This window comes from Amblyomma americanum, unplaced genomic scaffold, assembly GCF_052857255.1.
Source record: "Amblyomma americanum isolate KBUSLIRL-KWMA unplaced genomic scaffold, ASM5285725v1 scaffold_30, whole genome shotgun sequence".
Classification (NCBI taxonomy): Eukaryota; Metazoa; Arthropoda; class Arachnida; order Ixodida; family Ixodidae; genus Amblyomma; species Amblyomma americanum.
Genome location: NW_027526502.1, coordinates 508,731 through 536,708, shown reverse-complemented (window position 1 = coordinate 536,708; position 27,978 = coordinate 508,731). Strand labels below are relative to the sequence as shown.

General features: G+C 46.7%; 3 protein-coding genes and 1 pseudogene across 6 annotated transcripts in view; 3 read left to right on the top strand and 1 right to left on the bottom strand.

Moving 5' to 3' along the window:
- The first annotated feature begins 11,555 nt into the window (after window positions 1–11,555).
- LOC144112031 (elongation factor 1-beta-like) lies at window positions 11,556–12,722 on the top strand. The gene is made up of 2 exons (XM_077645108.1): window positions 11,556–11,976; window positions 12,388–12,722. Exons 1-2 carry the CDS (start codon window positions 11,647–11,649, stop codon window positions 12,691–12,693), a joined length of 636 nt encoding a protein of 211 aa, XP_077501234.1. The 5' UTR covers window positions 11,556–11,646; the 3' UTR covers window positions 12,694–12,722.
- Window positions 12,723–17,022: 4,300 nt separating this feature from the next.
- LOC144112028 (protein phosphatase 1L) overlaps window positions 17,023–27,978 on the bottom strand; it is a 56,896-nt gene continuing 45,940 nt past the window's right edge. The window contains exons 5-6 of one of the 4 annotated variants that reach the window (XM_077645105.1): window positions 27,018–27,419; window positions 21,654–26,619 (exon numbers count right to left, since the gene is read on the bottom strand). In XM_077645105.1, the coding sequence (XP_077501231.1) occupies window positions 27,045–27,419 (375 nt within the window). In that variant the 3' untranslated portion in view covers window positions 21,654–26,619; window positions 27,018–27,044. Of the gene's footprint in view, window positions 27,420–27,978 lie in introns of all 4 variants that reach the window. The other 3 variants (XM_077645106.1, XM_077645104.1, XM_077645107.1) reach the window with 3 other exon arrangements.
- Window positions 19,530–20,390, top strand: LOC144112030 (uncharacterized; annotated as a pseudogene).
- Window positions 21,074–21,589, top strand: LOC144112037 (uncharacterized; the record flags this gene model as incomplete). Its single annotated transcript, XM_077645114.1, has 1 exon — window positions 21,074–21,589. A coding segment is annotated over one exon (516 nt), but the record flags the coding sequence as incomplete, so codon positions are not given.

Below are 27,978 nucleotides of genomic sequence, written 5' to 3'. Positions count from 1 at the left end.
TGATTAACAGGCGCATTTTTAAATTTTCATTCACCATTTTAAAAGCTTTTTCCACTGCATTTCGGAAAACAAAAACCTTTTATTGGAGTCCTGTGCTGTTGCGTTTTCGCTACTATGGCCTTTGCGCACTATGTTTGCGCCAAAGTCGTCTAGAAGGGTGTAGTGGGTTCAGGGAGAGCCGGCGGGTGCGGCATCTCACTTCGACAGCGTGAGATGGCGCCACCGGAGCACTGGCTGTAAAGAACCCGCGACACGCGCTGCATTCGCAGCGCCGAGAAAGCTGTGTGCATCTGGTGTAACACCGAAAATCGGACGTCTGCAGCTCCAATGCATCTTTCTTAAAACCTAACTCTCAAGGCAAAGAGCCCGGAAAAGATGGAAAGGCGGACATGCCATAAGTTTGTGCGAAGATAAAACCGACCCGACGAGTGCAGAGACAGAGCCGCCGTACGACGATCCGGTTGCATTTCTGAACGCAGACCTCAAAAACAGGGCAGAAGTAAAATTGTGGTTGAGCAAATCTCTTAATTTTCCATAAAAATTTTCGATGCACGTCCAGACGCAATCACATTCACTGTTAAAGTTAGCTAAACAATTGCGGCACGCGTACTTACGCATCCTGAACAGAGAGGTCCCAAATCGACGAGGCTTTATTTCATCAAGTTCAGCTTTTATTTTCCTAAATACACATTCACTGAAATCTAGAGAGATAATTCCTGCTACGGTGATGCCATTAGTAGGCGGTCACGGCGGTTCCTGCAATGCGCGAAATTTCGTAATAAACATGTAAAAAAGAAAGTAGGGGAACTAATAATGGTAGCAAACAAGTTTATTGGTACAATAAACGGGCAGCCACCTCTTTTTCAAGGCACTGCAAGAAAGATGGTTTAGAAGAACTTTTTGTTGGGCTAGATGGTGCATACTGTAAGAAAAGAACTGTAGTGCGACCAAGACGAACACAAGACAGAGGCACACAGGACTAAGGCACTGCCTACGGCTGCTACGAGAGAGGCACTATAGACAACGCTTATCTTCGTGAACAATTTCTTTTTCCGCCGTTCCTGTTGCGATTGGTTCAGCCCTTTTACATAAAAGTGCAGCCTTTTCAGACATAGAACTTCGTCAAACCTGTTGTGAGCGCATCTGCCTGCTGGCTGCAACCTAAGGCATAACGAAAATTTGCCTTCACAAGCAGCATTAAATCTACTATGCTGTCACTGCAGAGTTATTGCGACTGAAGAAAACAGGGAATATGTTCTCTAACTTCTTCACTGCCCGGAAAAGTTCTTGCGAAGGATACAACAACTCTCCCTTGTCACATATCACTGTGAACTCAGAATTTCTGCCTTCCTTATTGGAGCTTTCCAACAGAAAGGCTTTGCAGTGCTTGCATTCAAAACGTTTAAGAAACTTTCGGGCAACATACCCTGCCATATAATGTATAAGCCGGTCGTCGCTCTTCTGCTCTACATACTGTCTGTGCTCAGCAGAAATACTCTGAAGCATGCGCTCGGATGAAGCTAGGTTGCCTTTCTCGATGAGCTGGTCGATTGCAGCAACCCTGTCTTCTTTAGCAGGAGCATCGCACGCACACTGGAGATAACTTATTTCTCCACTACCTCTATTAAGGTCAGCAGTTCCTGAGCGCACTGTCTTGGCAAGATTGTAAAACGACGAGCTGTTGACGACAATTAGAAACTGTGTGGGGGTTGGGTGGTCGTTGGACCCGCAGGATTGCCTGATTATGCCAAACAAATTTTCCATTGGATCCTGGCTCAATCTGGATGTCATGATGTACTGGAAAATTCGGCGTCTTTCCTCATCTTTCGGCACGGTAAACAACGACGGCTGCTTTCCTCTAGTCCACTTGTAGCCGGTTTGGCACCCGGGAGCAAAGCAGTGTCGTTGCTGTTGACGATTCAGCATTCCTACGTTTCACGAATGAAGAAGGCAGTCGGCGAAGCAAACTAAAATGATGCGCTGAAAAAACGGAGAACAGCCAAAGCCGCAAACCATGCGTGAACAAACGTGCGAGAGGCAGCACGTGGGCACCACCAACAGCCAGCCCACGCGACTACAGCGCCGCCGCTAACATCCGGCTCCCGTCCACACTCACGGCCTCGCCGCAATGCATGGGGCGCGCCGGCTGCTGAACCCACTACCCCCTTCTAGAACACTATAGTTAAGTATATTCTAGGCACTATAATTGTGTCAAACGCCTGTGTATCAAAATTGAGGCAAAAAAGGGGTAATTTTCGCTAGGGTCACTGCGAACGTTATCCTTCTCTAGATGCGTTTTGAAGGGCGGCAAAATTCACGCGCTCAGTAGCGTAGTGGTTAGTCAACTCTCTTCACACGCGAAAGGCTAGGGTTCAATACCTGCTGAATGAAGAACTTGTTTTGATTTTAAATCGCAGTTTGTTTTCGTGCAAACAAGCCGTGGTAGCAAAAAAAAAAAGCCAACCGAAACAAGTTTGTGCAGCGCCGCCTTTCTCCTGCCGTGAAAATATAACGGCCGGAATATCCGTGCCACCAATATATGCCCATCGCTGTGACTAGAAGATAAATCCTCTTATTATACATGACACCGCAGCTTTCTCTCTGCAAAAACAAAAAAAAACAGATTTCGTCAACAGTTCTCCGCGCAGCTCGCTTGCATCCGCGTCTACCATCTGAAGCAGAGAAAAGAACGCAGAAACGCCCAGATAATGCTTACCTTAGCGTTATAGCCAAACGCTCAGCAGATGATAAAGATTCTCGCAGTGGCGTTTGTTGCACTTCAATAAGTGGTCTCACAAGGCTTTCGAGGAAGTCGAACTGCTGCGGTGACATCCGCACGAAGTTGTAGAACAGCGCAGTGTCGCCAGTCCTCAGGTTCGCAAAAAGATTGTGGAAGTCTCCGTCTACGGCTCTGTCAAGGAAGATTTTCCGCACCCACATTCTTCTACGACGCCGCCGTCGGCGTTGGTCAAGGGCATACACGACGATGAGCTCATTTTGAGCGTGAAGTGCCTCGACCTCCGCTAACACCCGCCTGCTAACCGGCGCCATGTTGAAAAATGCGGGGAGCAGTTTTCCGAGAGCGGTGATTGGCCGGTCGTAACAAACGTATCTTAACCGAAGGGCTCGTGTGAACATCGGCGGTTTTTAGTTGCGTAAAAGGAAGTTACAGCAGTTGCGCAGAATGCGATGTGTACGACGTTTACGGCGGTTGCGACTGTAGTCTGAACGCGGCTTTATACCCCTGTCACACGGGCATTTCGAGGGCCCTCGAACCGATAGTCTATCGACTCAAAGGCGATCGAGCGCTGCCACACGGGCAGTTTCAATGGCGATCGAGTCAATAGCCTATCGAGTCAACGGAGTAGCGCAGAACTCCATCGAGATTTCGAGGGCCTTCGAGCGCTGCCCAAGGTTGCTAGCGTTGCTCCGAGCGGCGCCAAGCGCACTTCCGTACACGACACATTCACGGTGCAGAAACATGAACAAACATTATTCGCATAAAATTTAATGTAAGCAGCTTGTAAAATTATTTTAAAAATATATTAGAGTGGTTTTAAGTGCATTAAGCGCATTAATTTTGCGTTGCAGTCTTTGCGTTGCTTGCGTACTTAACGTTGACAACATGGCGGCATCCTGCCCGTCCGCTTCACAGCGATAACAGCTTCGTCGCTAATCCCTCAAAGCAATATCGTGTTCTAAGCTGTTGTATTCGCCTTCGATTTGCCCATTCTTACTCTCGCATAAAGTTTCAAGAGAAAAATAGCTCTTGTTTTTCAGATATCATGGCGATTTCCTCGGTCTTAAGCCTGACGAAGCAGCGCTCCGACGCAGTTGGACTGGCATGGTTTTGGCTCGTCTTGTATTAGAATGGCTACAGCAGTGTCTGCATCTGTCCGTCGCGTGCGCCCAATTAAAAGGATTTTAAACGACATGCGCGTATGCGTGTATTTAAGCATTTCGTATACATTTATCAAATATGTTTGTTATTTTTGTAAAATATGAAGTAGCGATTGTGGCGCCGCACAAGCGTAGAGTGAGACACGAGAACCATTTCAATGGCCATTGAGATTTGCCGTGTAGCAGCGGCGAGTTCGATGGCGATTGAGAATCTCGAAGACCCTCGACTCGAGGGTGATTGAAACTGGCCGTGTGACAGGGGTATTACTCTCCAAGCCCCAATGTGTGCTTTTAGCAGATGAGTCAGATAAACACGCCCTTCAAACAGTGCTGTGAATTGTTTCGTACAGCTTGACGTCTGCGAGCTGCACAGTGTGCCTCACGCAGACGTGCGCTGTCACTTTAGTATGACGGCCTGTGGGGCGAGTTGGTGCATGACTGAAAAAAAACTGCGGCGCAATGAAGACGACACATGCTCACACTACCAACTGTTTATTGAAAGAAAAGGGGAACATTTATAACCCTCATTTGCGATGTGCCACCGCTTTATCGCTCACAACCCAGTAACAAGTAATATGCAAATTACAAGATTAAAAACAAAACGCAGAAGGCTTATCTACAATGCGCTTTAAAGCAGCTAAAAATCAAAGTCAGCATGTGGCATATGCGCGCTACAATGCTGAGTGGTTGTTAAACTGTTTCATGCTGAGGATAGCCAGCCCACGAGCTTATACAGGCTTAATTATGACATATGATGCCTCTATGAGTCGTCTAACTCAAGTCCTTAAAGGCCTACATTTCAAGTTTGGGTTCAACTCCATTTGATTGGAAGCAATACAAAGGAGTTAGGTGGAAGAATGGGTGGCCAGGGATTTGGCACTCTGATATATATTAAATGAAACAAAACTGGGCCAGGCGTACAACTTCAGCAAGTCGACATATAAGATTGACGGCTTTGTCGATTACGGTGACATTCCAGAAGGAAGCACGGAGCTTGCGGACCATGCTCCTGTTCTTATGTTTGTGCCTGTGCTTGAAAACTGGGCCTTTGTCACGAAAGGAGCTGCACCTGGAAACATTTTGGCGCAACTTGTGTTGGAGGCAGTTATCTAACTGCACAAGTACGGAGCGACTGTCATATCGGTGGTCAGCGATATATGGTGCTGGAAATAATCATTCAATGTGGCAGCACATGGGAATCAGTGGCAACATTGCATCCCCTTGTCACAAGATTCAACATTCTTGTCTACCTGAGGGGAAGTGCTTTCATTTTATGTGTGACATTCCTCGCGTCGTCAAATGTGTGCGGAGCCATCTCCTCAAGCACAGATATGGCCATGGCCAGGTATCCATGAAGTAACACACTTCCATTAATAATTCGTCAACTGAAGTAGAGAAACCAATTTTTTGGGTTGAATGTTTTTTTTTATTCGGAATGGTGCGCAAGACACTAGTATGAAGAAGAAGGAGCGCCGACCAAAGAAAACAAAAAACATAAACAGACGTTTCGGCTCCCGTACGGGAGCCTTGTTTATGTTTTTGTTTGTTTTCTTTGGTCGGCGCTCCTTCTTCTTCGTCAACATGTTTGTCCCCGACCAGACGAGTTTTCGTCGAACTCTCGACTTCAAGACACTAGTATACACGAGCCATGACATGACATTCACTTGCGCCAGCTCAATATAATCTGCATGTTTTTTTTTCTTTCATACTGTTTCTGTTTCGTTTCAACAGCCGACCAAGCAGACAATTTGAGGTAACGTGAGCCATGCAAAAACTGCGATATAATCGCTGCTTATTCATTTTTTTGAGATTCCAACTCTTGAGCAGGCTTGCGTAAAAGTTTACGTGAATTAATAGACGAAGGTAACGACCATGCTGGTCATTTCGAATCATGCCCTACGAACCCGCCCAATCGGCAATTTTGATTGAACGTATTTCTTCTACATTAGGCTCGGGACGCCGGAACAAAAAGAGCAAGGGGGGAGGGGCACCCCCCCCCCCCCCCCAAGTATTCTTATGAGGCGCTTGGCCCCTCCCCCACCTGAATTCCGGCCTTGTTTACATTTATTTTGCTGTAACCTAACTTACGACCTCCGCGTTCCCATGACGTCCCGGTGTGAAAGGTGTGAAACTACACGTTGAAGACATCCCAAAATCTCTGGAACAGGCATGAATCAGAGCGCTAGCCCTCATTTTGGTTTTCATAGAGCGGCAATTTTAACAATAAAAAGACTCTGGCGCAGGTACCAATTTGCAGTAGCCGCAGAAGCAGGGAGCTGACTTCGCTTTTCCTTTGTTAAAGACTGGCGAAGTTCAGTAACGTATGCGAATGGAAGTTTTCCGGGAGTCCCCATCAACGTCGTCTTTGTGAGTCGGATGTGTCATCGCTCAGCGTGGCGCATGAAAAGGGGGGAGACCGATCTCTGTCGTCGCGAAGTGGCTGTTCGGCTGTTGATTGCTCGGGCTGGGGGTACGGATGGGTGAGGGGAAGAAGTTGGCGCGACGGTGCAGGGTCAGTCTAATTTGTACAGCACAAATTTCTAAGCAAGTTTAGTATGATCAGATTCCCTGTATGAAATAGCCCACTCCTGCCGTCACGGAAGCAAAGCCCGTTTCCTTGCATTTACTCCCTAACCTCTGTTAGTCATATATGTGCGCACCAAAAATTTATTTTGTAATTTTTTTCTTGTTAATGCTTATGTAATATGCACCATCTAGCGATAAAAGAAACACTGCATAAGAAAGACAATTGTTTTCACGCTGTTAATTGTGCTCTCTCGAGTCAAACTTGGATTGTAATATATGGAAAACCTAGTACATAAACAAAAAAACAAGTAAAAAGAAATTTGTGCCCTCCAAGCGGGACAGGTTTTCGCCACGTACCAACAGCAGTTATGCCACATTCTTGATTGCTCACGCCGGAAAAAAATTAATTTACCTGCAGGTATGGGCGCGGCGCCGCCCGTCTTTACGAGGGTGTAGAGGACGACGCGCGAGATGTGTAGAAAAGCGCGACTGCAGCGCCGTTAGTTCCAGCGACGTCCGCGATAGGCACGCTAGCAAGCTGCGAAACTGAAACTGTCTAAGGACGTTGACACCGGCGGTATAGGCGTTTGACACACTCTATCTTCTAGTTCACTCTAATCGAGGTGAACCTTTCCGATGCGTGTATTACCAAATAAACTAGCGTGAAAAAGGGCTCATTTTACAGGGACTTACGTTTTTATGTGCCGGATTTTAAAAAACGACGTTCCGGTTAGGGCGCTCGACTACTGATCCGGAGTTCCCGGGTTCGAACCCGACCGCGGCGGCTGCGTTTTTATGGAGGAAAAACGCTAAGGCGCCCGTGTGCTGTGCGATGTCAGTGCACGTTAAAGATCCCCAGGTGGTCGAAATTAAACCGGAGCCCTCCACTACGGCACCTAATTCTTCCTTTCTTCTTTCACTCCCTCTCTTATCCCTTCCCTTACGGCGCGATTCAGGTGCCCAACGATATATGAGACAGATACTGCGCCATTTCCTTTCCCCAAAAAACCAATTAAAAAAAATGCGAGAAGCGCGCCGTTTGCCTCGCCATCCGGCAGATAGCGCAGCCTGTGAGAAAAACTGCTTGGTTCGCGTCCGCAAAAACTACTCGTAGCCGAGAACACTTTCTCACTAATTCCAAGGACCCGCCGCGGTGGCTCAGTGGTTAGGGCGCTCGACTACTGATCCGGAGTTCCCGCGTTCGAACCCGACCGCGGCGGCTGCGTTTTTATGGAGCAAACCGCTAAGGCGCCCGTGTGCTGTGCGATGTCAGTGCACGTTAAAGATCCCCAGGTGGTCGAAACTATTCCGGAGACCTCCACTACGGCGCCTCTTCTTCCTTTCTTCTTTCAATCCCTCCTTTATCCCTTCTCTTACGGCGTGGTTGTCCAACGATATATGAGACAGATACTGCGCCATTTCCTTTCCACCAAAACCAATTATATGTATCACTAATTCCACCAAATGAAGGCAAGTACCGATGTTTATTTAGATTTCGAACAACTTAGGCAATAATATTCTACCTTGTGAGCAGTGTTTGCTCTCGATTAGGCCAGTGTTTTGCGCACAGGAATTTTTAAAAACCCGGCATATAAAAACGCGTCCCTGTATGGATGGATACGGCTGAACCCTTTAAATCGGGCGGTGGCTCAAGCCACCTAGCCATGTCTTGTGAAATTTTACTCCTGTCTTGCTTTTAGCCACCAATCAGATAACCTTCGCTTGGTTACTTCTAACCTCTTAAAATCCACTTTCCTAAACCCCAATGCCTTGGGTAAGTCAGCACCGCTGCTTTCCACTGTAGGGTGAAGCCCTTTACAGAAAAGTATCAAGTGTTCAGCGTTTCCTCCTCCTCTCCGCACGCAATGCACAAAGTGTCTATCTCATGGTATACCTGACTCTGTACGTCTTAGTCCGCAAAACTCCAGTACTGGCCTCAAATAACAAAGAACTTCCCCTACAATTATCATAGATATTTTCTTTGGCAATTTCCTGTTTAAAGGTCCGGCATGTTCCCAGTGCCGATTTCGTCAGCATCCGTGTTTTCCACAGAGCTCTCTCTGTTTCTTTAACCTTTCTCTTAACCGATAATTGCTGATTTGCCCCCTTACTGCTGTCCAGATATTGCTTGTCAATTTTCTAGTTCGCTTTCTCCATTTCGTGTCAACATTCTTTATATACAGGTCTCTGAAAACTTTCCTAGCCCACTGCTTTTCCTCCATCTTTCTCAATCGTTCCTCAAATGCTATCTTACTGCTAGCCTCTCTGCTCTCGAAAGACGCCCATCCCATATCACCCTGTACCCCCTGATTTGGTGTATTGCCATGTGCTCCCAAAGCTAACCTCCATACTCCCCGTTGTTTAATTTCCAGCCTTGCTTGAACATCTGGCCTCATACACAGGACCGCATTACCGAAGGTCAGGCTAGGGACCATCACCCCTTTCCAGATCCCTCTTACCACCTCATACGTATTGTAATTCCACAGCGCCCTATTTTTCATGACAGCTGCATTCCTACTAGCTTTATTCATTACATATTTTTCATGCTCTGTCAGAGACTCAGCACTGTTATTTATCCACACCCCAAGATACTTGTACTCATTCACTACTTTTAGCACGAACTCCTTTATTCTATGCTCGCCGCCCTCTTCATTAAATATCATGACTGCAGATTTTTCCTTACTATATACTTGAAGCCTAATCTATCTCCCTCTGTACTGCATATGTCTAACAACTTTTGTAGGTCTTCCTTGTTGTCAGCCATTATCACTATATCGTCCGCGTATATTAGTCCCGGTAATGTCTGTTTAATCCATTCCCCTTGCTTGAAAAAAGATAGGTTGAAACCTAGTCCGCTCCCCTCTAGCTTGGTCTCCAACCCTTGCAGGTACAACATGAACAACAAAGGTGATAGAGGACATCCTTGCCTAAGCCCCCGCTGTATCTCTACAGGCCCTGATACATTTTTCCACATTTTATGAGCACTCTGGTACTTTCATATATATCTTTTAAAAGGTTAATTACTCCATCTTCCACATCCAATGCGCCCAGTATGTCCCACAAATACTCCTGAATAACATTGTCATAGGCTCCACTAATATCCAGAAATGCTAGCCACAGGGGCCGGTGTGCCTTTTCAGCAATCTCTATACACTGGCGTCAATGAAAATAGATTGTCCTCCAACCTCCTTTGTTTCCGGAACCAATTTTGTAGTTCCCCTAGCACCACCTCGTTCTCCACCCAAGCCTGCAGTCTATCCTTTATAATCTGCAACACCACCCTGTAAACCACAGATGTCACTGTTATGGGACGATAGTTACTTACGTCTACTTTGTCCCCCTTTCCCTTATATATCATGTTCATTCTAGTTAATCGCCATTCATCGCGGACTTTCTCATCCACTATCGTTTTGTTCACTACCTGTATTAATGTTTTCTTGGATTTTGGTCCTAGCTTCTTTATCAACATAATCGGGATACCATCTGGTCCTGTTGATGTGCCACTAGGAACCTTCTTCTCTGTCCTTTCCCACTCTCCTTGCTCAAGTGAAGCTATTGCTGTAACCGGTCTATCCTCCTTCGATAAATTATGTACCACGTGCTTTGCTGTAAATTTTTCCGTCATCCTTGTTCCTATGTGTTTTATTGCTTCATCCCCTTCTAGTCGAATACCCTGATCTGTAACAATAAACCTTTGTTCTAGCCTAGTCTTATTACTCATTGCATTTAGATTTTTCCAGAATTTTTGGGCTGCTTTTCTATCCTTTTTATTTACTTTTGACATCCATTGGGCACCCTTTCTTCTAATTTTCTCATTAATCAAATAGGATGCGTCCCTTCTACACTTTATGAAGGTATCCCATTTTCTGTCTACTTCGGGTTTTGGTTCCCCCCTCTTCTTGGAATATCTGTGTTCCCTGGACGCTTCCTGGCGCTTTTCTATTGCCCTCTTGACCTCCTCATCCCACCAACTCTTGGGTTTGTATCTTTTCCCTTTTAGCTTTACTCGCACCTTAGCTAGCTCTAGCTCCAGTAATCGAGTTAATTTGGTATAAGTCCATTCTGTTTCACTATCCTCAAAAATTACTTTCTCGATTTGTTTGGCTGCTGCTTCCAATTGCTTTTCTGAGTAAAAATTCCCCCCTGATTGTTCATCTCAATTCATTCCTACATTGCTTTTTCTTCTGAAGCTCAACTTGATACGCTTGTGGTCACTACCTAGACTTCTGGAACTATCTTCGACTATGTTCATTACTCCTAATCTATTATACATCCTATGTGACATTAGTGCATAATCTATCGTCGAGTGCAAACTCCCCGCCTCCCATGTTATGAGCCCTCCACACTTCTCGGTGCTGTTGCAAACAACTAAATCATGCCTGTCACACATGTCCTGCAGCATGCTTCCCGTCGAATCCATGTACCCATTTAGGTCTTCTATGTGTGCATTCATGTCGCCTAATATAATTATATATCTCGCCCTGTCCTCCTAGCTCATCAATGTCGCTTGCAATACATTCTAACATTTTCCTGTTTTCCTCTTTGGCATTAACCCCTGTCCACAGGTATACAAAGCCAAGGAGTGTTTGCTTGCCTGCCACTGTTCCTTTTAGCCATAAATGTTCCCTGCATCCCAGTCTAACCCTTTGAAAATTCATACTTTTATGAATGAATGCCCCAATTCCACCTCCCTTTCTGCTGCCCTCTGTTCTATTGCAATATTCCCATGCGTAGTCTGGGTAACAGGGTGGTTGCTCCATGTCTCTAAGATGCGTTTCCACTAAACCATATACCATTAATTCCTCCTGCCTTAACTGTTCTTCTATTTCCTCCCATTTCAGTCTATTCCTGCCACCTTGCATGTTAATGAAACCTATATCTGAATTAACTTGGCCCTGGCGCTTGCGTCTCTTTCTTCCCCTATGGTTCCATTGTCCCTTTGATCTTAATTCTTCCTTCTCTGCACGGGTTGCTTCGAGCTCTGGGTCCCCCCAAAAAAGCTGTTGCCTGTCGACCTAACCTACTACCCACCCTCTTGCCAGTGGCACCACCGTAGTGGATTATAAGGAATGCAGCGCCGCCTACAACTGTTTTTTTTTTCTTCCCTGCAATACGTTGCAACAAGCTTGTGCTCGGAGCGGGGCATCTCTCTTTACCTCGGCGTGCTGAGGCGGACAACGTGTCGGTGATTAGGCTGACCAGCAGGAAGACGCGTTCATCATGGCATTCGGCGACCTGAAAACCGACACCGGTGTGAGCAAGCTGAACGAGCACCTAGTGCTCCGCAGTTACGTCGAGGGCTACCAGCCGTCGCAGGCCGACGCGACCACGTACAGCGCGTTGAGCGGCGCCCCCTCGGCGGAAAAGTTCCCGCACGCTGCCCGCTGGTACCGGCACATCGGCTCCTACTCGGCATCCGAGCGGTCCGCTTTCCCGGGCCAGAAGGGCGAGCCCGCTAAGGCCACCGCCGACGACGACGACGTGGACCTGTTCGGCTCTGACGACGAGGTCGACGAAGAGGCCGAGAAGGCTCGCCAGGAGCGAGTCAAGGTGCGTCAGCGATGCGCGAGCCACTCATATGCCGTCGGTTCAAAAAGCTAGGTGCAGACAGTCTGCTGGCCATAGATGTCGAATGGGAAGCGATGAAATCAAATTCACGCAGTCGGTTCTTCCGAGAAAGCCACACGAGTTGGCATCAGCAGATCACCTTTGACAGTATGGCGGTGTCCTTTATGTCCAGTATTAGCTGTGAAGCCGCGGTAAAAGCGCGCAAGGTTCACTGTTTACGAGCGTTTGATGACCCTACTCTGAGCCGGCTACTGCAAAATAAGCTGCAGTAATTCTTTTGTGGCGAGCCGAGCCCTGCTGCTGGTGTGAATGCGCACTTCCTTATTACCTATGAAGCAACTTGCTCCAATATTCAGGAATGCTTGTGCTGATATGTTACTCTTTGCCGTGCAGGCGTACGCCGAAAAGAAGGCGAAGAAACCTGGCGTCATCGCCAAGTCTAGCGTAGTGCTGGATGTGAAGCCCTGGGACGACGAGACGGACATGAAGGAGCTTGAGCGACTGGTGCGCACAGTGACCTGCGATGGCCACGTCTGGGGCACATCCAAGCTGGTGCCTCTGGCGTACGGCATCCACAAGCTGCAGATTGTCTGCGTTGTCGAGGACGAAAAGGTCAGCATTGACTGGCTCATCGAGGAGATCGAGAACTTCAAGGACCACGTACAGTCTGTCGACATTGCCGCCTTCCAGAAGATCTAAATCTCAAATAAATTTTTTTTTTTTCCCCAGTCAGCAGTGTGGACATCGCGCCCTAGTACCATGCTCCTTATCACATATTTTTGATGCAGGAAAGGGTAGGCAATACAAGTGCACAGAAGAACATGCCTGGTTGGGGGCAGAACTGAAAATTTGCAGATGCCAAGGTTGTTTTACTGACGGAAGGGTGTTGAATTTTAAAAGCAGAGGCATTCCGGGAATCAATATAAGCTGAACTTAACAGCCCAGAATGTAGAAGGCAACAGGAGACCAAGATGCAACAGGTGCAGTGTTATCTTAGGAGTTCTTGTGTGTGTGCCTATTTACCCCACCAACGTTCTACGCTGTTAACTTCTGAAAGGAGAACCAACAAGCTCAAGCTGCTGTCCTGTAAAACCTGAGCTAGCTATTCTCAATCTTAGGTTAAGTTGAACGCTGCCACTCGGATGTGGTCGCAAATTGCATGTACATTACTTGAGCTCTGGAGGGCATCTTGTGCCCAGCATGCTTTCACTGCCTCAGACTAGCGGTGCGCTTTAACAGGATTCTTGGGCTTCCAATGGCGAGCGCTATGTCAGTTGTTTGCCTACAGTTCTGCCGACACTACCCACCGAAGGCTTTAAAGAAACCAGAGAACATATGAACCACAGTGCGAGTACCCGCCGCGGTGGCTCAGTGGTTAGGGCACTTGGCTACTGAGCCGGAATTCCCGGTTTGAACCCGGCCATAGCGGCCGAGCTTTGATGGAGGTGAAACGAAAAACGATGGAGGCGCCCTGTGTAGTGTGGGATGTCAGTGCGCATTAAAATCCCCAGGTGGTCCCGGAGTCCTCCACTACGGCACCTTTCTCTCTTCTTTCACTCCAACCACCCTCCCTTCCCTCACAGCCTGGTTCAGGTGTCTGCGACAAAGATGGAGACAATTATTGCACCATTTCCTTTCCTCAAAAACCAATTTTCAATTTTTCAGTTTGAGCAACTCTGCAGCAACCAGGAGAACAAAAAATGTTACTGAAGAAAAACTTTTATTCATACATAGTGTATATTACCCCCTATCCTTTCTTACTATCGCTCCCCATTGCTTTCCCTTTCCCTGTTCTCTCGGTCTTTTTATTCCCGCTAGTCACAGCTCAGGTCCTTTGATGGCAGATGCCGTGGCTAGCAACATCTTTTCCTTCCATTGTTATTTTACTAACAAATAGCCACTAACAACAACAAAAACTTGAAGGATGAAGTGGACGAGACATCCGACAGAAGCATCAAACACATTATCAGTGGAAGGAAAATGGCTAGGGCTGGCTAAAACCTAGGTGGAGTGAGTGAGTCAGATAATTAGACAGATGCACTCCAGATACCAAATGTTTTTCAAATGCATCCTTGCTTCATTCAAAACAAACCTAGCAAACTCAGCAACTACCTTTGAAGCATGCACAAAGCTACTGATCAGATTGTCGTTGACACATTATATTGCTTGTCCACAAGCAATTATTACACACTTCAAATTTTTATTCAGTTTTGAACACTACAATCTAGACTTTATATGTGGCTTGCCTGCCACAGCTGATTTAGTATCGTACTATGGTGTGTTCAAAATGTTACCCGAGACGAAACAGAGCGCTGTGAAAGTCCTAATGCTTTTTTTTACAGACAACGGACCACAAACCAGTTTCTCGGCTCGTGAACCAGGCGTTGCATAATGTTCCACTTCTGATCAGTTAGGAGGCCTACACATGGCCCACGGAGAGCATCGTGCTAGAAAGAAATGCCAGAGCTTTTTTTTTTTCTTTCCTGGCACGAGACCCTGGATCTTTGTTTGCCATGTTGGTGAATGTAGCACGGTGAAAGGCCGTGCTGAAGTCTAATCCTTTAATCGCTACTGCTCCAACATTCACCTTAGCATGTGGCACAGAACGGGTTAGGCACGTGTACAACCTTTTGCCGTGATATGTTCACCAAAATGATAGCCAAAAGTTTTTGAGCCTCGTGGGCCAACTGGTCCATGGTTCATTGTTTTGAGTCCACCTAATGTAAAGTGCGTCGCTAATTTTCTGATAAATTTTTTTCAGGAGTCCTTGGTGTCTGAATATTTACCACCTGACTGGCTTATAGCCAGGGTTTTCCAGTTTACAAAGAAGGTTGATGTGCAAGCCAGAATAATGACAACAAATGAAATGAAAGGGCCGCCTAGTTCAGACGTTTGCAGGGATGGCTGCAACAAGGCAGGACATGCGAGCTCATCTTGCAGAAGCATTGTATTTGACAGAGACTACAACAGTGGTCGCTATAGAGGATTCTGAGCTTGTGTTTTTACCGCGGGAACTCAATCTGCACGCTCCGAGCATTCTTGAAAACTTGGAGTTATTGTCCTGTGCAGCTGATTTTCCTACTAATTGAATTAAACGTACCGGCTTCCGCATTTTTTTTGAACTCGCCTCCGAAAAAAGGAGGAGTCGGCCAACGCGTGGGGTGCCTTTCAGCCAGCCGCGTGGTGGCTTGCCGCTCTGCCATCTCTGCCTAATTTGAGGCTATGTAGTCTGCGAGTGAAAGTATTTATTCACGGAAACCTAAAAAACTAAATGAAAGCGAAAGCGAAGCCACCACATGACTGGCTGAAAGGAACTCCATGCTTTGGCTGACTCCTCTTCTTGTAGGAGAGAAAAAAAAATGGTGGGGAGCCGGGACGTCTAATTCGATTTAAAAGGGAGTTCGGCCGCACAGGACAACAATTCAAAGTTTCTAAGAATGCTCGGGAGAGTGTAGATTGAGTTCCCACGGTAAAAAAACTTTTTAGGATTCTTCTTTAGTGCACCTTCAACAATCACGTCTAGAGAAGTGCAGTGAGGTTTTAATGCGAGGGCGTTAAGGAGCCCATGTCGCAGAAAAGCCGGCATTGTTGGCCGTGGCCTAAAAATACATGAAAAATCCCCAGAGAACCATCTCCGAGGCGGCAGGTGGCAACCTGCCCACTGGATTGTGAGCAAACTGCACACCATGGCAGTTTAATGAATGATTGGTCATGAGATGCTCCTCAGGAAAAGTAACCTGGGTCTCACAAGCCCCACCAATGGCAGCACCTTCCTTTGCAGAGCATCGCCTAACACTGCAGCAGCAGGAGTAGTACTCCCAGGGATCTATGAATGTAAAATCCAATTCCGCATATATGGGCATTAAAAGTGTCCCCTCAAATTTTTTAAAAGAACCGAAAGCTCCAGGGACGCGGTTTCCAAATTAAGTGAGCCTTCTGACCCACCTTTGCTTTGATACACTTAGTTGCTAATGTACTGCTCATCAAATGCAACATTAAATAAAAAAAATCTCATGGGAGATGTGACAGCACCCCTGTGTACTCCACAGGCATATGCAGAAGCAGATGCCCCTCTTTTGGCATTGCATCAAGTGGAAAAACAGGCCTTTCGAGGTCACCCGACAGGTGAAAATTCCCGAGGCAGAGGAGGATGAACCAGCTCCTGCCAGCAGCCGAGCGTGGTGTTTGGAGGTGAGTGACGCCACGAAAATTCCCCTCCGGAGAGGCTGTCTGCATATATACCCGCTGATGGACAGTGGTGAGTGTCTTGGACAGCACTGCAAGCATTTGGGCCCAGCTGCACCATGTGCACTGAGGTGGTGAATGTGGAGGACTGTGCCTCTCACTTCCTGCCCTTCCACAATGAAGGGTCCTTTCCTGGAATTTTTGAGCACGGCTCTCACCTGCCAAACACTGCACTCGCTATGCTGCACCGACAGTCTAAGCTGAGCTTATACTTCAGAAGCGTCCAATAAGTGTGCCCATGTCCAAACAGGTGTGCGGTGCATTACGTTTCTCCAAAAAACTGAAAATGCTTTTACTGCCGTCAAACTAAGTTAGCTGCGCGAAAGCCCCCAGTCCTTTAAATGAAACACAAGCGATGTGTTGCATCAAACACAACGGTAGTAATCGTAGCTATATATAGCACGAGTACTGCAAAATCGTTTTGCACCACAATTATCGAAGCAGTAGCAAGTGCTGTTTTAGACAAGGTCATGTCAGGAGGAGAGACGGGTCGACTGTCATTACATAGCCATCATCTCTGCATTTAGGGTGCATTTAGGGCACCAGCCGATCAGAGAGAACCAAAGTGGATATGTCCGATGCACAGACATTTCCAAAATATCAGGCCCTGTTGTTGTTGTCCATAGGCAGATACAGAAAACGGCAGGATGAGAAAGAGTTTCTCAAATCCTTGTTACTGCATGTCAAGTTGGAACACAGAGCATCAACCCTTCCGTTGAAGTTGACGCTTGGCAACACACGTGACTGTAAACCAGTGTGACAATAAGTCAATGGGATGGAGGCTTCTGGTGGAATTTTGCAGATTCTTTGTTTACAACGCAGAAAATGAGGGGCTTTAGATATGACCGTCAGAGCAGCTGTTGGCCGACAGCCACACCAATCACAGTGGCCAACCATGTAGTCCTCTTTCATTGGATGCGCTCATCTGCACACTGGCTCACATTCTGGGTCCTGCACTCATGCTGCTTAGCCACAATAGATCTCTCATGGCAATGGCACCGCACAAAGGCCGCACCACTAGTGCAGAACAGCACAGAATGACACCACAGCACTTTGCACAGTTTCTCATACACACAACAGTAACATGATGTTCTGCTTTCACTATGTACCTGCCAAAACCCAGGCAGAACACAGACCTTTAGTTACTTGAGAAATAGAACACTGAGAATTGCCTTTGCAGGCAGATAATAAATAAGTCGTGGCCGCCGCGATCTGCTACGGCGGCGGCGCGCGCCTTTGCTCCGGCCGTCCCATTCGGCGCCTCGCCCAGCAGAAGAGTGTAATACTGCTAGTTCCCTAAAACGCCGCGAGGTGGCGGTCTTAGCCCAAGCATCGAGAGGCGCTCGCCCGGCCGGCACTGCCTGCACTTTCAGCCGCTGCACCAGCTTTGTTGGTGTGCTTCGACGCTGAATGTTTTTTTCTGACTCTTTCCTGAAGCGACCAAGAAGTTGAGGTACGTTGTTAAACAGTTGCGAATTGCTTCTGCATGCAGCTTTTGTGGTAATATAAGAGTTGATGGGTGCAACGCAGGCTTTCACCGTGCAGCATGTCGTCTAAATTGCATGCCATCGCGCTGAGTTTTTTCTTTATGAGTGTGTGCACGTGTTACAAAAGTTGCCGCGCTATATGACTGCGAAGCTCTCGCTGGCTCGAACAACATAATGAATCAAGATAAGCGCTCGCGTATTACTTATACGCCACTACACTAGTCAGTAGTTCTGAGCTCAGCTATTTTGCTCTCGAAGCAAGAATTACTCCCAAGCTTTGCTTTGGTATGTTGCATATGTGAACGTGGTTTCCCGTAGCTAATATGATCCTGCTATTGCATTATTTGTTGTGTGATGAAAACTGCACAGTTATCTGCCATTATAGCTTTGCACTGCAATGCTGTTTCATTATTTTTCAGACAAATGTACTGCTGTGTGCCTTTATGCCGCTCCAGCCGGAAAAAGAAAGGGGGACTAAGTTTTCATGAATTCCCTGCGAATGAGGAACGTTGTCAAGCATGGCTGAAGGCCATATCAAGAAAAGATTTTGTGCCAAATGACAAGTCCGCAAGCAGTGTCGTCTGCAGCCTTCACTTTTTAGAATCGGATTATTCTTCGGGGTCCGCAAAGGTGCGGCGCCTGAAACGGGACGCTGCTCCCAGCGTGTTCGCCGGTTACCCGAGCTACATGCAGCCACAACAGCCAAGAAAAAGACGCAAGTTGGAGCGACTGCCGCAGGATACTCCTCCAGATCTGAAAAGGACAGCTAATTTATCGACCGGCCATGATGAAGCTGCTAATACAGCCTGTGCTCGCGAAAAAAACAGAGGCGATTCGTCGGCTTCTGCCTGCTCGTTTCCTCTAGTTTATCAAGATAGCCTGACTCACACACCTTTGGAAGGAGATGAAGAAGCAAATCCTAAAGGTGCACAATATGAGGAAAGAAGTGCACAAGATGCAGTCGGTGAAGTGCCGCAGTCTAGAGGGACAGCTGATTGCGCAACGCAAACCACCGATGACCTCCTTCCGCGCAAGCAGTCAGATTCACGGAATATCAACCGAATGAGAGTGCAGTTATTTAGGAAAGCAGATGCTATGAGGAGACTGCAACAAGAAAACAGGCGCCTAAAAAAAAGGCTCAATGGTTTTGAAAACCACACTCTGCACACGGCTCCGAGAAAGTGCTTGGACAAGGTGGGCACATCTCAGTTTTGCTTAGAAGACTGCCTAATAGAACAGATCGGCAACGCGTCAAGGCAACGGCCCGTGTGGTCACCAGACTTTGTCCGTGAATGTGTAGTTTTGTACTACTTGTCCCCGAAGGGATACCGCTACATACGTAACAGAGGCCTATTGAAACTGCCTTCAAAAAATACTCTCCTTCGCTATGTTGGCAAATCCAACAGTGAAAGTGGAATCACGCCAGTGATGAAAGAACGCCTAAAGGAAGAGGTGGGGCAACTGAATGAGCAAGCGCGATTTTGCTCAATTATTGTAGATGAAATGGCTATAAGTTCTAAATACATTTACGATCGCAAGATGGACTGCTTTTTTGGTCAGCAGACTGTGAAAGATGTTGGGACAGAAGAGAATGTAAACAACATCGTGCTTGCGAACAAAGTGCTGTGTTTTGTTGCAACAGGCCTATCCACGTCGTACAAAATTCCTTGAGGCTTTTTCTTCACTAACCGATTGAGTGGAAAGCTCTTGTATCACCTGACACAAGAAGTGATTGCTGAAGTTGAGAAGTGTGGGCTCTACGTCACCCGAATTGTAACCGATAACCACAAGATTAACGTTACAATGATGCGCCACCTGGGCAACGGCTCCCTCAAGCCAGTGGTCAGTCATCCATGCGATCCAGAAAGACGCCTTTTCTTGTCCTTTGACCAGTGTCATATTATAAAAAACGTGTGAAGCCTTTTGCTGGAGGGGGACATGACGGATGGAAGCCAGCCAATTACTGGGCAATTTGTGAAGCAGCTCTATGTTCTTCAAAAACACGAAATCGTAAAACCAGTTCGATTTCTGACACAGAAGCATATAAAGCCTACGAATTTCGAGAAAATGCATGTGGGAAGAGCCGTGCAACTATTTTCTGATGAAGTCATCTAGGCGCTTTCCTTTTTGAAAGACTATCCCGGTTACCACCCTCAGGCGGAACAGTTCAGAAATGCAGACGCAACAGTATTCTTCATGAAGATGATACAGAAGTGGTTTTCTATCCACAATGTGGCAAACCGAACAGCCCATGTGCATAAGAGGAAGCCTGACCAAATGCACTTCTTTTGCGCTACTGACGAACGCCTACAGTGGCTGGAGGAGGAGTTTCCCAACTACCTCGAAACTATCTGCAACGCCTGTAAAAGTAGCGGGAAAAAGTTTCTTAGTGCTGAAACTTATGAAGCTCTTTTGCTAACAAGCAAATCCACTGTATTATGCATTAAGTACCTCCTCGAGAACGGCTTCTTTTATGTTTTAACAAGGAACCTCTCAAGCGACCCCGTTGAGCTCCTCTTCAGTTCTTTGCGCCAAATGTCTGGCGGTAACGACTGTCTGGATGCTAGAGCCGTGACTTTTGGCCTGGAGAGGATCTCGCGGACTAGCAGCCTTTGCCCATCACAAGCTTCAAACATTGAAAACGGACAGACTGTTTTGAGGTAGGCATATGTTCTTCAAGCTCTTGAACAAGTTCTCATAGTTGTGAACAGTCACTCTCTCTTGTTGAAAAATAGAGAGCTTATCCCTCTTTAGTCCCTTGCACGACTACGATTTCACAATGCAAGTGTTGTAGCCTGCGCGCTGGCTGGAAGTTTTTACAGTTCAGACAACATGAGCATGCAAAACCTGCTGTGCTCATGGGCAATGTTACAAGCTTTTTTGTGTTTATTTGGCTCCTGCTTACTAGGTGTGGTAACTATTTTACACATATTGCAGTATACATGGTGCCCCCCTGATTGCGGCGTCCTCTGAACAAGATGCTCCAGCTGAAGCAACAGTGCAGGCAACCACACATGTTTCGACCGAAACAGTGCAAGTTGCCTCAACCAGGTATAGGTTGCATGAAATGATTTCCAAGAGCTTATGCTTCATTAGCTCCTAGTTTGCCAGTAGTCATCTGTCTAGCACATATATCTGTCTCATAAGAATTGTATACATATGTTTCAGGTGCACGGGAACTGAAGATTTTGTAAAGGAAATCGATGAGCTCTTCACATCCTTGAAAGCGATGCCTCGTAAGTGCCCACTCGTTCACCTACTCCACCCATGAAGTGCAACCAAAAAGCGACCACTTTGCTTTATGTTAAGGCTATAATAACTGAGTGGCAACAATGCCTATGATTTGAAAATTCGGGATACTAATATGGGCATTTTCTATTTCAGTGCAGCGGCCGCCATCAAGCATCACAAATGCCAGCATCGCTTACCTAGCAGGGTTCGTGGCGAGGGCTGTTGAAGAACGCAGAACGTGCAGCTTCTGCCCTGCCCTCCACCAGTCGGATGGGAGTCCGTTGCTGATGGGGCTCATTAGCCTACAGTCAAGGGGGGGGTTAACCTACCCAAGATCAGAGCTCGTGAGCGTTCTTGTGGCCATTAAGAAGGCTGTTGATATTGCCTTGCCGCATATAAAAAAAAGCAACGTGCGGCAGCAGCTGGCTGAGCTATTACTTCCGAGAATTCAGCAATGCCCTCTTTTTGTTTGCGGAGCGAGGGAGGACCACGCCGCAAGCACAGTATCTGTGGTGTTCGATAAGTTCGTGAGGCCACTCTTATCTAACGTAGGCGCTACTGTCACAGACAGGGCAGCCTACCGCAAAAAGCTCGCCAGCAAGCCGCTCCACAGGAAAGTGCTCCGTGTTTAGAGTTAACACTATGTGAGAAACATTATAGATCTCCTTTAATCTTTGTAAATAAAGTATTGTATATCCTATGTATCTCCAAATAATTTATTTGTCCTCATTATTGCTTACAGCGCGCGGAAAAAAGAAGTCTAAATTTGCCTTGGTTCAATCCGTATGCGCCGAAAAATCATGCATTCCAGGCTGTTGTGCACGGCCCTGCCCAACATTCGGCAGGGAAAATGTATCGGGTGATATCTACAAGCGCCGAAAGCAAACGTTTATTGGATGCATTAAAGTTTAAATCAAATATCATTGCTGCACAGGAAAACCGACAGAACTCTCATTTCTCTCTATAATTTAAGGCTCTAAACTAATTTTTACCGGAATAGCAAAATTAAAATAGACCGCTGTGCTCAGATGTAAAGTACTTCATGTTTTGTGCCATATACAAATGCAAAAATAAAAAATACGTGCGTGTTGCACAACGAACACTCTAATGGCGATCTGCTTCCGAATTTAGGAAGATATTACACCAGCAAGCTACCACGTCCTTTGCCGGCGCTGCTGTGCGGCAATTTTCAAGCGCGCATCGCACACAGGCCTGCGACAACTGCGTTTTCGTGGTACACGCAGGGAAAGCGAGCATTAGGGAGCCTATATGCCGCGCGCCTCCGGCTCTCTAGCGAGCATGGGTTAAGCGCGCCACCGTGCGGCGAGAGGAGCAGTCGCACCGCTCTCTCGAATTACGCTCTCTCCGTGCGAATGGGATGGCCGGAGCAAAAGCGCGCTTCGATCGCGGAGGCCACGAATAAGTCTAAAATCTAAGAGTTAATAAAAAGGGGGACTAGAAAGAGCAACAACAAAAGGCCTTTCTACACATCAATAAATAAGCACACGGGTGAATAGAGACATTGACAAAATAACGAGGCCAGTGCCATCACACTGTTCAAATGAGAGCAAGCTCACACAAAGGCACCAACAGATGCAGCCAGTGCACGTCGACTTGCCACAAGTAAAAAATGCATGCCTGTCGTAAATAACATCCAACTGCACTGTGCGAATTCAGAGCCATCGCTACGCATGAACAGTCCAACACGTGAGCACCAGCACGCTGGCTTCAATACAACAGACAAATAAATTATGACTACATTTTCAAGCCTCAGCTGCGAAGCAGGCACTGAAATAACCGCAACACAATGCTCCACCTGAGGTCGGCAAAGACCACAGCACATGCACTCGAGAGACCAACGAACGCAGACCTTTGTGCTTTGTAACAACCAAGTGCACCCTGGTGCACAGCACCACGGGCATTGGAGTGGAGCAGAGCAGTTATTATCAGTAGCAAATGCACAGCGTTTCAGCACCATCAGGCTTGCTACACTTCACAAGGACAGTTGAGACAACATATCACACTTACGCAATTCTGACCTTTTTTCACAAAATTTGAGCCACAAAACGACACGCATGTCACAATCGTATATGTAACCAAAACCAGTCTAGCATCAGACCCAGCATGATTACAATGACCAGACGATGACCAAACAAGCCCTTTTGCATTGGCAGCTGGTTAAGACTTTTTGCAGTTAGAGATGTTAGGCTCAACTATTTCACTGTGCTTTTCACATTTTCTGTGTTTTGCCTTTTATATTTTTGTTTTCCATTTCAACCAGCATGACAACTGGATGTGTAAACAATAGCGGGTGCATTACAACCGTTTAATTACAGTAGTGCGGCCACCATGAGACAGCAGTTCTCCGCTGGTTTCAGCCTAACACGCATAGATGCAACTGCCACTAACAATTCATGCTCACTATTAAAACGGTGACCAGCTATAATGGAATGGAAGTCAGTACAAAACTTATTAGCACTGCAAGTATGTTTCAGTAACATTTATGAAACAATAATAACACTAAGGAAATGTTCCTGACCAACATGAGCTTACTTAAAGCATCTAATTTGAGCACCGTTTCAGGATTTCTTTCCACACTCACAACCAATTTTGCGCAAAGAAATAACACTATAATATTCCAGTACTACTTGGGCGGGCCCCTGCTGATCTTGTAGCACTGCCTAGGCTGTCAAGCTGGAGGCTGCAAGATCTGTTCCTGGTATTTAAGGCTAACATCCCTAACTGCAAAAAGGCTTAACTAACTGCCAATGCTTAGTCCCCCTCTGGCCTTTGTAACGACGCTGGGGCTATTCCTAGACTGGTTTTGATTTCGCATATGATTACGGCGTGTGTGTTGATTTGTGGCTCAAAGTTTTCAGAGAGCAGCAAAATGCTTTGACGGACACAAAAGCAAGTACAGTAACGGCAACTCTTTCTGGAGGCAAAGGAAGAAAAGACAGATTTAAATATGCCTTTAAACAGTGGTGTGAAAATATATTCATATGATCACTTGGCCTGTGTGACCAGTACTGAAATGCAGGCTACAATGTTCAATGCACTGTGCTTCTGGGAGAAACATTTAGTGTTTCTGCCTGCTTGCACATAATGTTGTTCATTGCACATACATCTGTAAACTTGTTCAAAACAAAAAACAGCAAGCTGCAAGAGGTTAGACATGCCAGTTCCTTTTAAAAAATGCATTTCATGACTGAAGGAGCCAGCCATTACAGAGGGCAATCCAGTCCAGCAAAAATCTCCAAGGGCACTTCTCTCAACATGTTTAAATGCAAAATGCCAGTGATCAAAAGATAATGACCAGCTGTAACAACATTTTGCAAGCTCTAGTATCTAAGCCTGAAACCAACAGCAAACCTTGCAGTTAACACGAAAATTTGAGCTAGTTGCTTCATGTTGGAATTGAGTGAAGCACACTGTATCCACAAAAATAGCGACACGTGTGTAAGCACACCGTCAGTAACCATCCATGATTGTGAAGTTTCAAATTTGGATTCATAGCAGTATCTTTTGTGTTTTTTGTGGAAAGGGGTAGCGCATTTCTGGTTGTCATATGAGAGCATATTACCCATGTACGTTTCAATAAACTTTCAGTTCTTAATAACGCTTGTCCTTCCGTCTCTTCTTGTTCCGTGTTCCCCGTCGCAGCGCTGGTAAAGTTTCGAACTGCAAATCTTATGCATGTTAAAACAAATGCCAGAACACGGCCACTCTAAGAAACAATGAGCTAAAAATAAAGTCCCTGTTGAGCACACTACTCCAGAGACGGTATTGCGGGACATCCCGCCAAACAGCGAGAGATATGAAATTAAGGAACAGAAAGCAGTTTTAATTTTTTTTTTAAAGTTTTTGAAGTCAAACTAGTTTGGTGTGCACTTCATACACGACATGTGCAGTATTTGGTGAGCCAGGTGCCAGTGAAGCCACTTCTGCTCACTTTCCAAGAGCCACAACCTCCTCGCCCAAATCAGCATTTAAGGTCCTTCAAAGGATCTTGCAAAAGTCTAGGGCTCTAGTGGCAGCAGTCAGTAAGGTGACTCATGCACTTCCATTGCACTGCAAAGACAGGGATAACCTCAAATTCACCCAGTGTGCACAAGAAAAAAGAAAGCTAAACGCAGCTAACAGAACTGTAAAAAGGCAAAGACCATATCACTGACCAAGCCAATTCTGTCTGCCTTTGATTCGGTCAGCGATGCGATCTTTGCCTTGACAGAATGCTTCATCCTCACCAGACAATGTTCTGTTGAATGTTACGACTACAGCTACAAGAACGAAAGCTGCCGCGTGAACAGTGTTAGCATGGCCTGTGCCCTGACTTCAGAGAGGGAGCAAACAATGGCTGTAGTGCAACTGATTTCAGGCAACCAGTGGACGAGAAGCATTCCCTTCATAGCCTTGCTGCACTGACCTCTACTACCTCCATGACAAGATGGGCTCCCAGGGCTGAACGGCAAGGAGGCACTAATCATCACTGCAATCCGCTGTGGACTTATGTCAATAAAACAACAACTATGCCGAAAGCAATCATTAAAGTTTTCTTACGAGCAGCTGCAACCTGAAGTTAGGAAGTAATGGCATTCAATGGAAAGCGTGTTTTGAGCACACAGCAAGACTCGCTTCTTAGTTAGACATGACTCCCATTATACTAATTCCTCCTCTCCTCACTTGACTGCCTAATTACCTACACAAAGAAGTTGGTTTGTGACAAACCCCTGCAGGCTTCATCTACAATAAAAAAAAAGATTCTTTGCCGGTCACATTTAAAATGATGATTAACCGAGAAGTGCATCCCTCAATGACACCACATCCTTTAGTGGTGAGAATAACAGGAAACAGTAACTGGCCAATGGCCAACCTATGAGGAACACAACTGATGCAATAAAATGATTCACTTAATGCTAAGATGCACAGATATGTCAGCAACCAGGGCTAGCAAGACTATTCAATCAAGGATGAGCCTGGAGGCCACGACCGGGAATACAGAACGAATACAAGGCCACTTTACAGAAAGGGCAGGCTGGATGCCACAAAGAAACTCTGTCCAAATGAGGAAAATAACAACATTACTAAACAAGCTGCCATAATACACGAGCACTTATTTTTCCTGCTTGACTTCGGCATTTGATCTCTTGCAGCATGCATAAAACTTTCTTGTGGAATCAGCATATGATTAACTTGTCTGCACTGCTGATGGTCTATACTAAAATGCCTCAAGTTCCCGGACAACCTGGCTTCAAACTGTGAGCCGTGCACAATACTGGCAAACTGAGGTGGAGCCTTCATCATCCCTGCAACAGCTACTGCAGGGATGTTCAGTCGCAGATAGAAATGGGCCAGTGAATCAGAGAACAAACCATAAACAATAGCAAGCAAACAAGGGTGTGGGCGGTCACTGCACTCGTGCACTGTTCTCCGCATAAAAGCAGGACCATCAATGCAAGCAGCATGACATGGTGCAAACAAAAGAGGCAGTTCACGTCTGAATGCCCAACTTTCCAACAAACAACGTGGTCGCCAGGCAGTGGAGTGGGTTCACACCTCTTGGCTGCCGCAGGATCGAGGCGTTAGCAAAGGGTGCCCAGACGGCCGGATAAGCTCTCGCTGAGCACGGGTGCTTGAGCGGCACACGGTGGAGTATCTTCACCTGAGCATTGTTCCAAAAGTGTGCCACTTGCAGCATGAGACTGACATAGATTGGAACAGGACATGCAACAAGAAACGCAACTACCAGTAGCCTACTCAAAAACGTAACTTTTAGTTAAAAAGCATCGGCTACTCGTGCAGGTGATGTGAGCTGATCCTGTTTTGTGTAAAGCTGCTTTGATAAGGTAGAGGAAGGCGTGGACCAGAGCACCTCTTCTTTATCTGTTTGGGCCCCTGCAGATGCAAAAGAAGTCCACTACACAGCCCGCAGTCAGCTTTGACAGAGAGCCCATACTAGAAAATAGATCAATGGCATTTGCGCTTCATAATGCAAGTGCAATGCCAAAGCTTTGTCACTCTCCTCTTACAAGGCTCCACGCTTTCGAAACGGCAGCTCACCAGTCAACCTTGTTCACAGCCTTGCCATCACCCGTTCACCTTCGCACTGGCATTGCGCAAGTCCACGACAAGCGCCGTGATGTTGTCAAGAGAGCCCGCGCTGTATGCTCTCAGTGCCAGTTCCCGGGCACCATGGAGCGGCTCGTCTAGATGTGCCAGTGCCAGTGCTGCTGCCTGCTCATTGCTGAGCGCATCCCAGAGGCCATCCGAGGCAAGCACCGCACACGCGGCTCCCTCTGACAGGTCGAAGGTCAGTACATCAGGCTGGGCCACTAGCAGGTGGCGCTCCTTGAGGGGGTAGTCGCCCAGGGCACGAGACGTCGCCAGCACACCCGCCACACGCCACACGCCGTTGAAGGTGATGAAGCCACCAGCCTCACGGATGCGCTTGTGCTCTTTCAACTGCATCAGCGGACAACAAAATTCACTGTGTTTGTCGCCACCACCATCGGCCTAACTACACCCATTACAGAACAAAGCGAATTCCAGTGCTCTGTATTCCAGTGTTTTTCTTTAAATTTGTACCATAAACATGTAATAAACGAGCCTTGAACAGATGGCAGCAGAGAGTTGGGGGGGGGGGAGGTGGAATATAATTAGGAGGTTTGTGGAGAACAGGTGGCCGCAGTTGGCACAGGACAGGGTTAAGTTTGGGAGTGGCTGCTCAATCACATACCTCGAACTACCATAGCCAACGGATGCACTGAAGTTTACAACAAAAGTTTGACAAAGGCACAAAATGGCAAGCGTTTTGGATTGGTAACCCCGCATGTGAAATTACCACGATGCACACACGCAGCTGCCAATAGCTAGAAGCGCACACAAAGCTCAGGTATCCGAGACAAAAATGAGGGAACAAAAAATGAATTGAGGAAAAACAAAATTGCTGTATTCTCTCCAAGCTTATGCTCACCAGAAGGCCCTGTGCAGAGGCAACGACCCATGCAAGTGTCAATTAGAA

What these genes read in the sequence shown, in the direction of transcription:
- LOC144112031 (XM_077645108.1), top strand. Translation starts at nt 11,647, where the DNA reads ATGGCATTCGGCGACCTGAAAACCGACACCGGTGTGAGCAAGCTGAAC. An exon ending in CTCGCCAGGAGCGAGTCAAG is followed by an intron (nt 11,977 to 12,387) that starts GTGCGTCAGCGA and finishes TTTGCCGTGCAG; the next exon opens with GCGTACGCCGAAAAGAAGGC.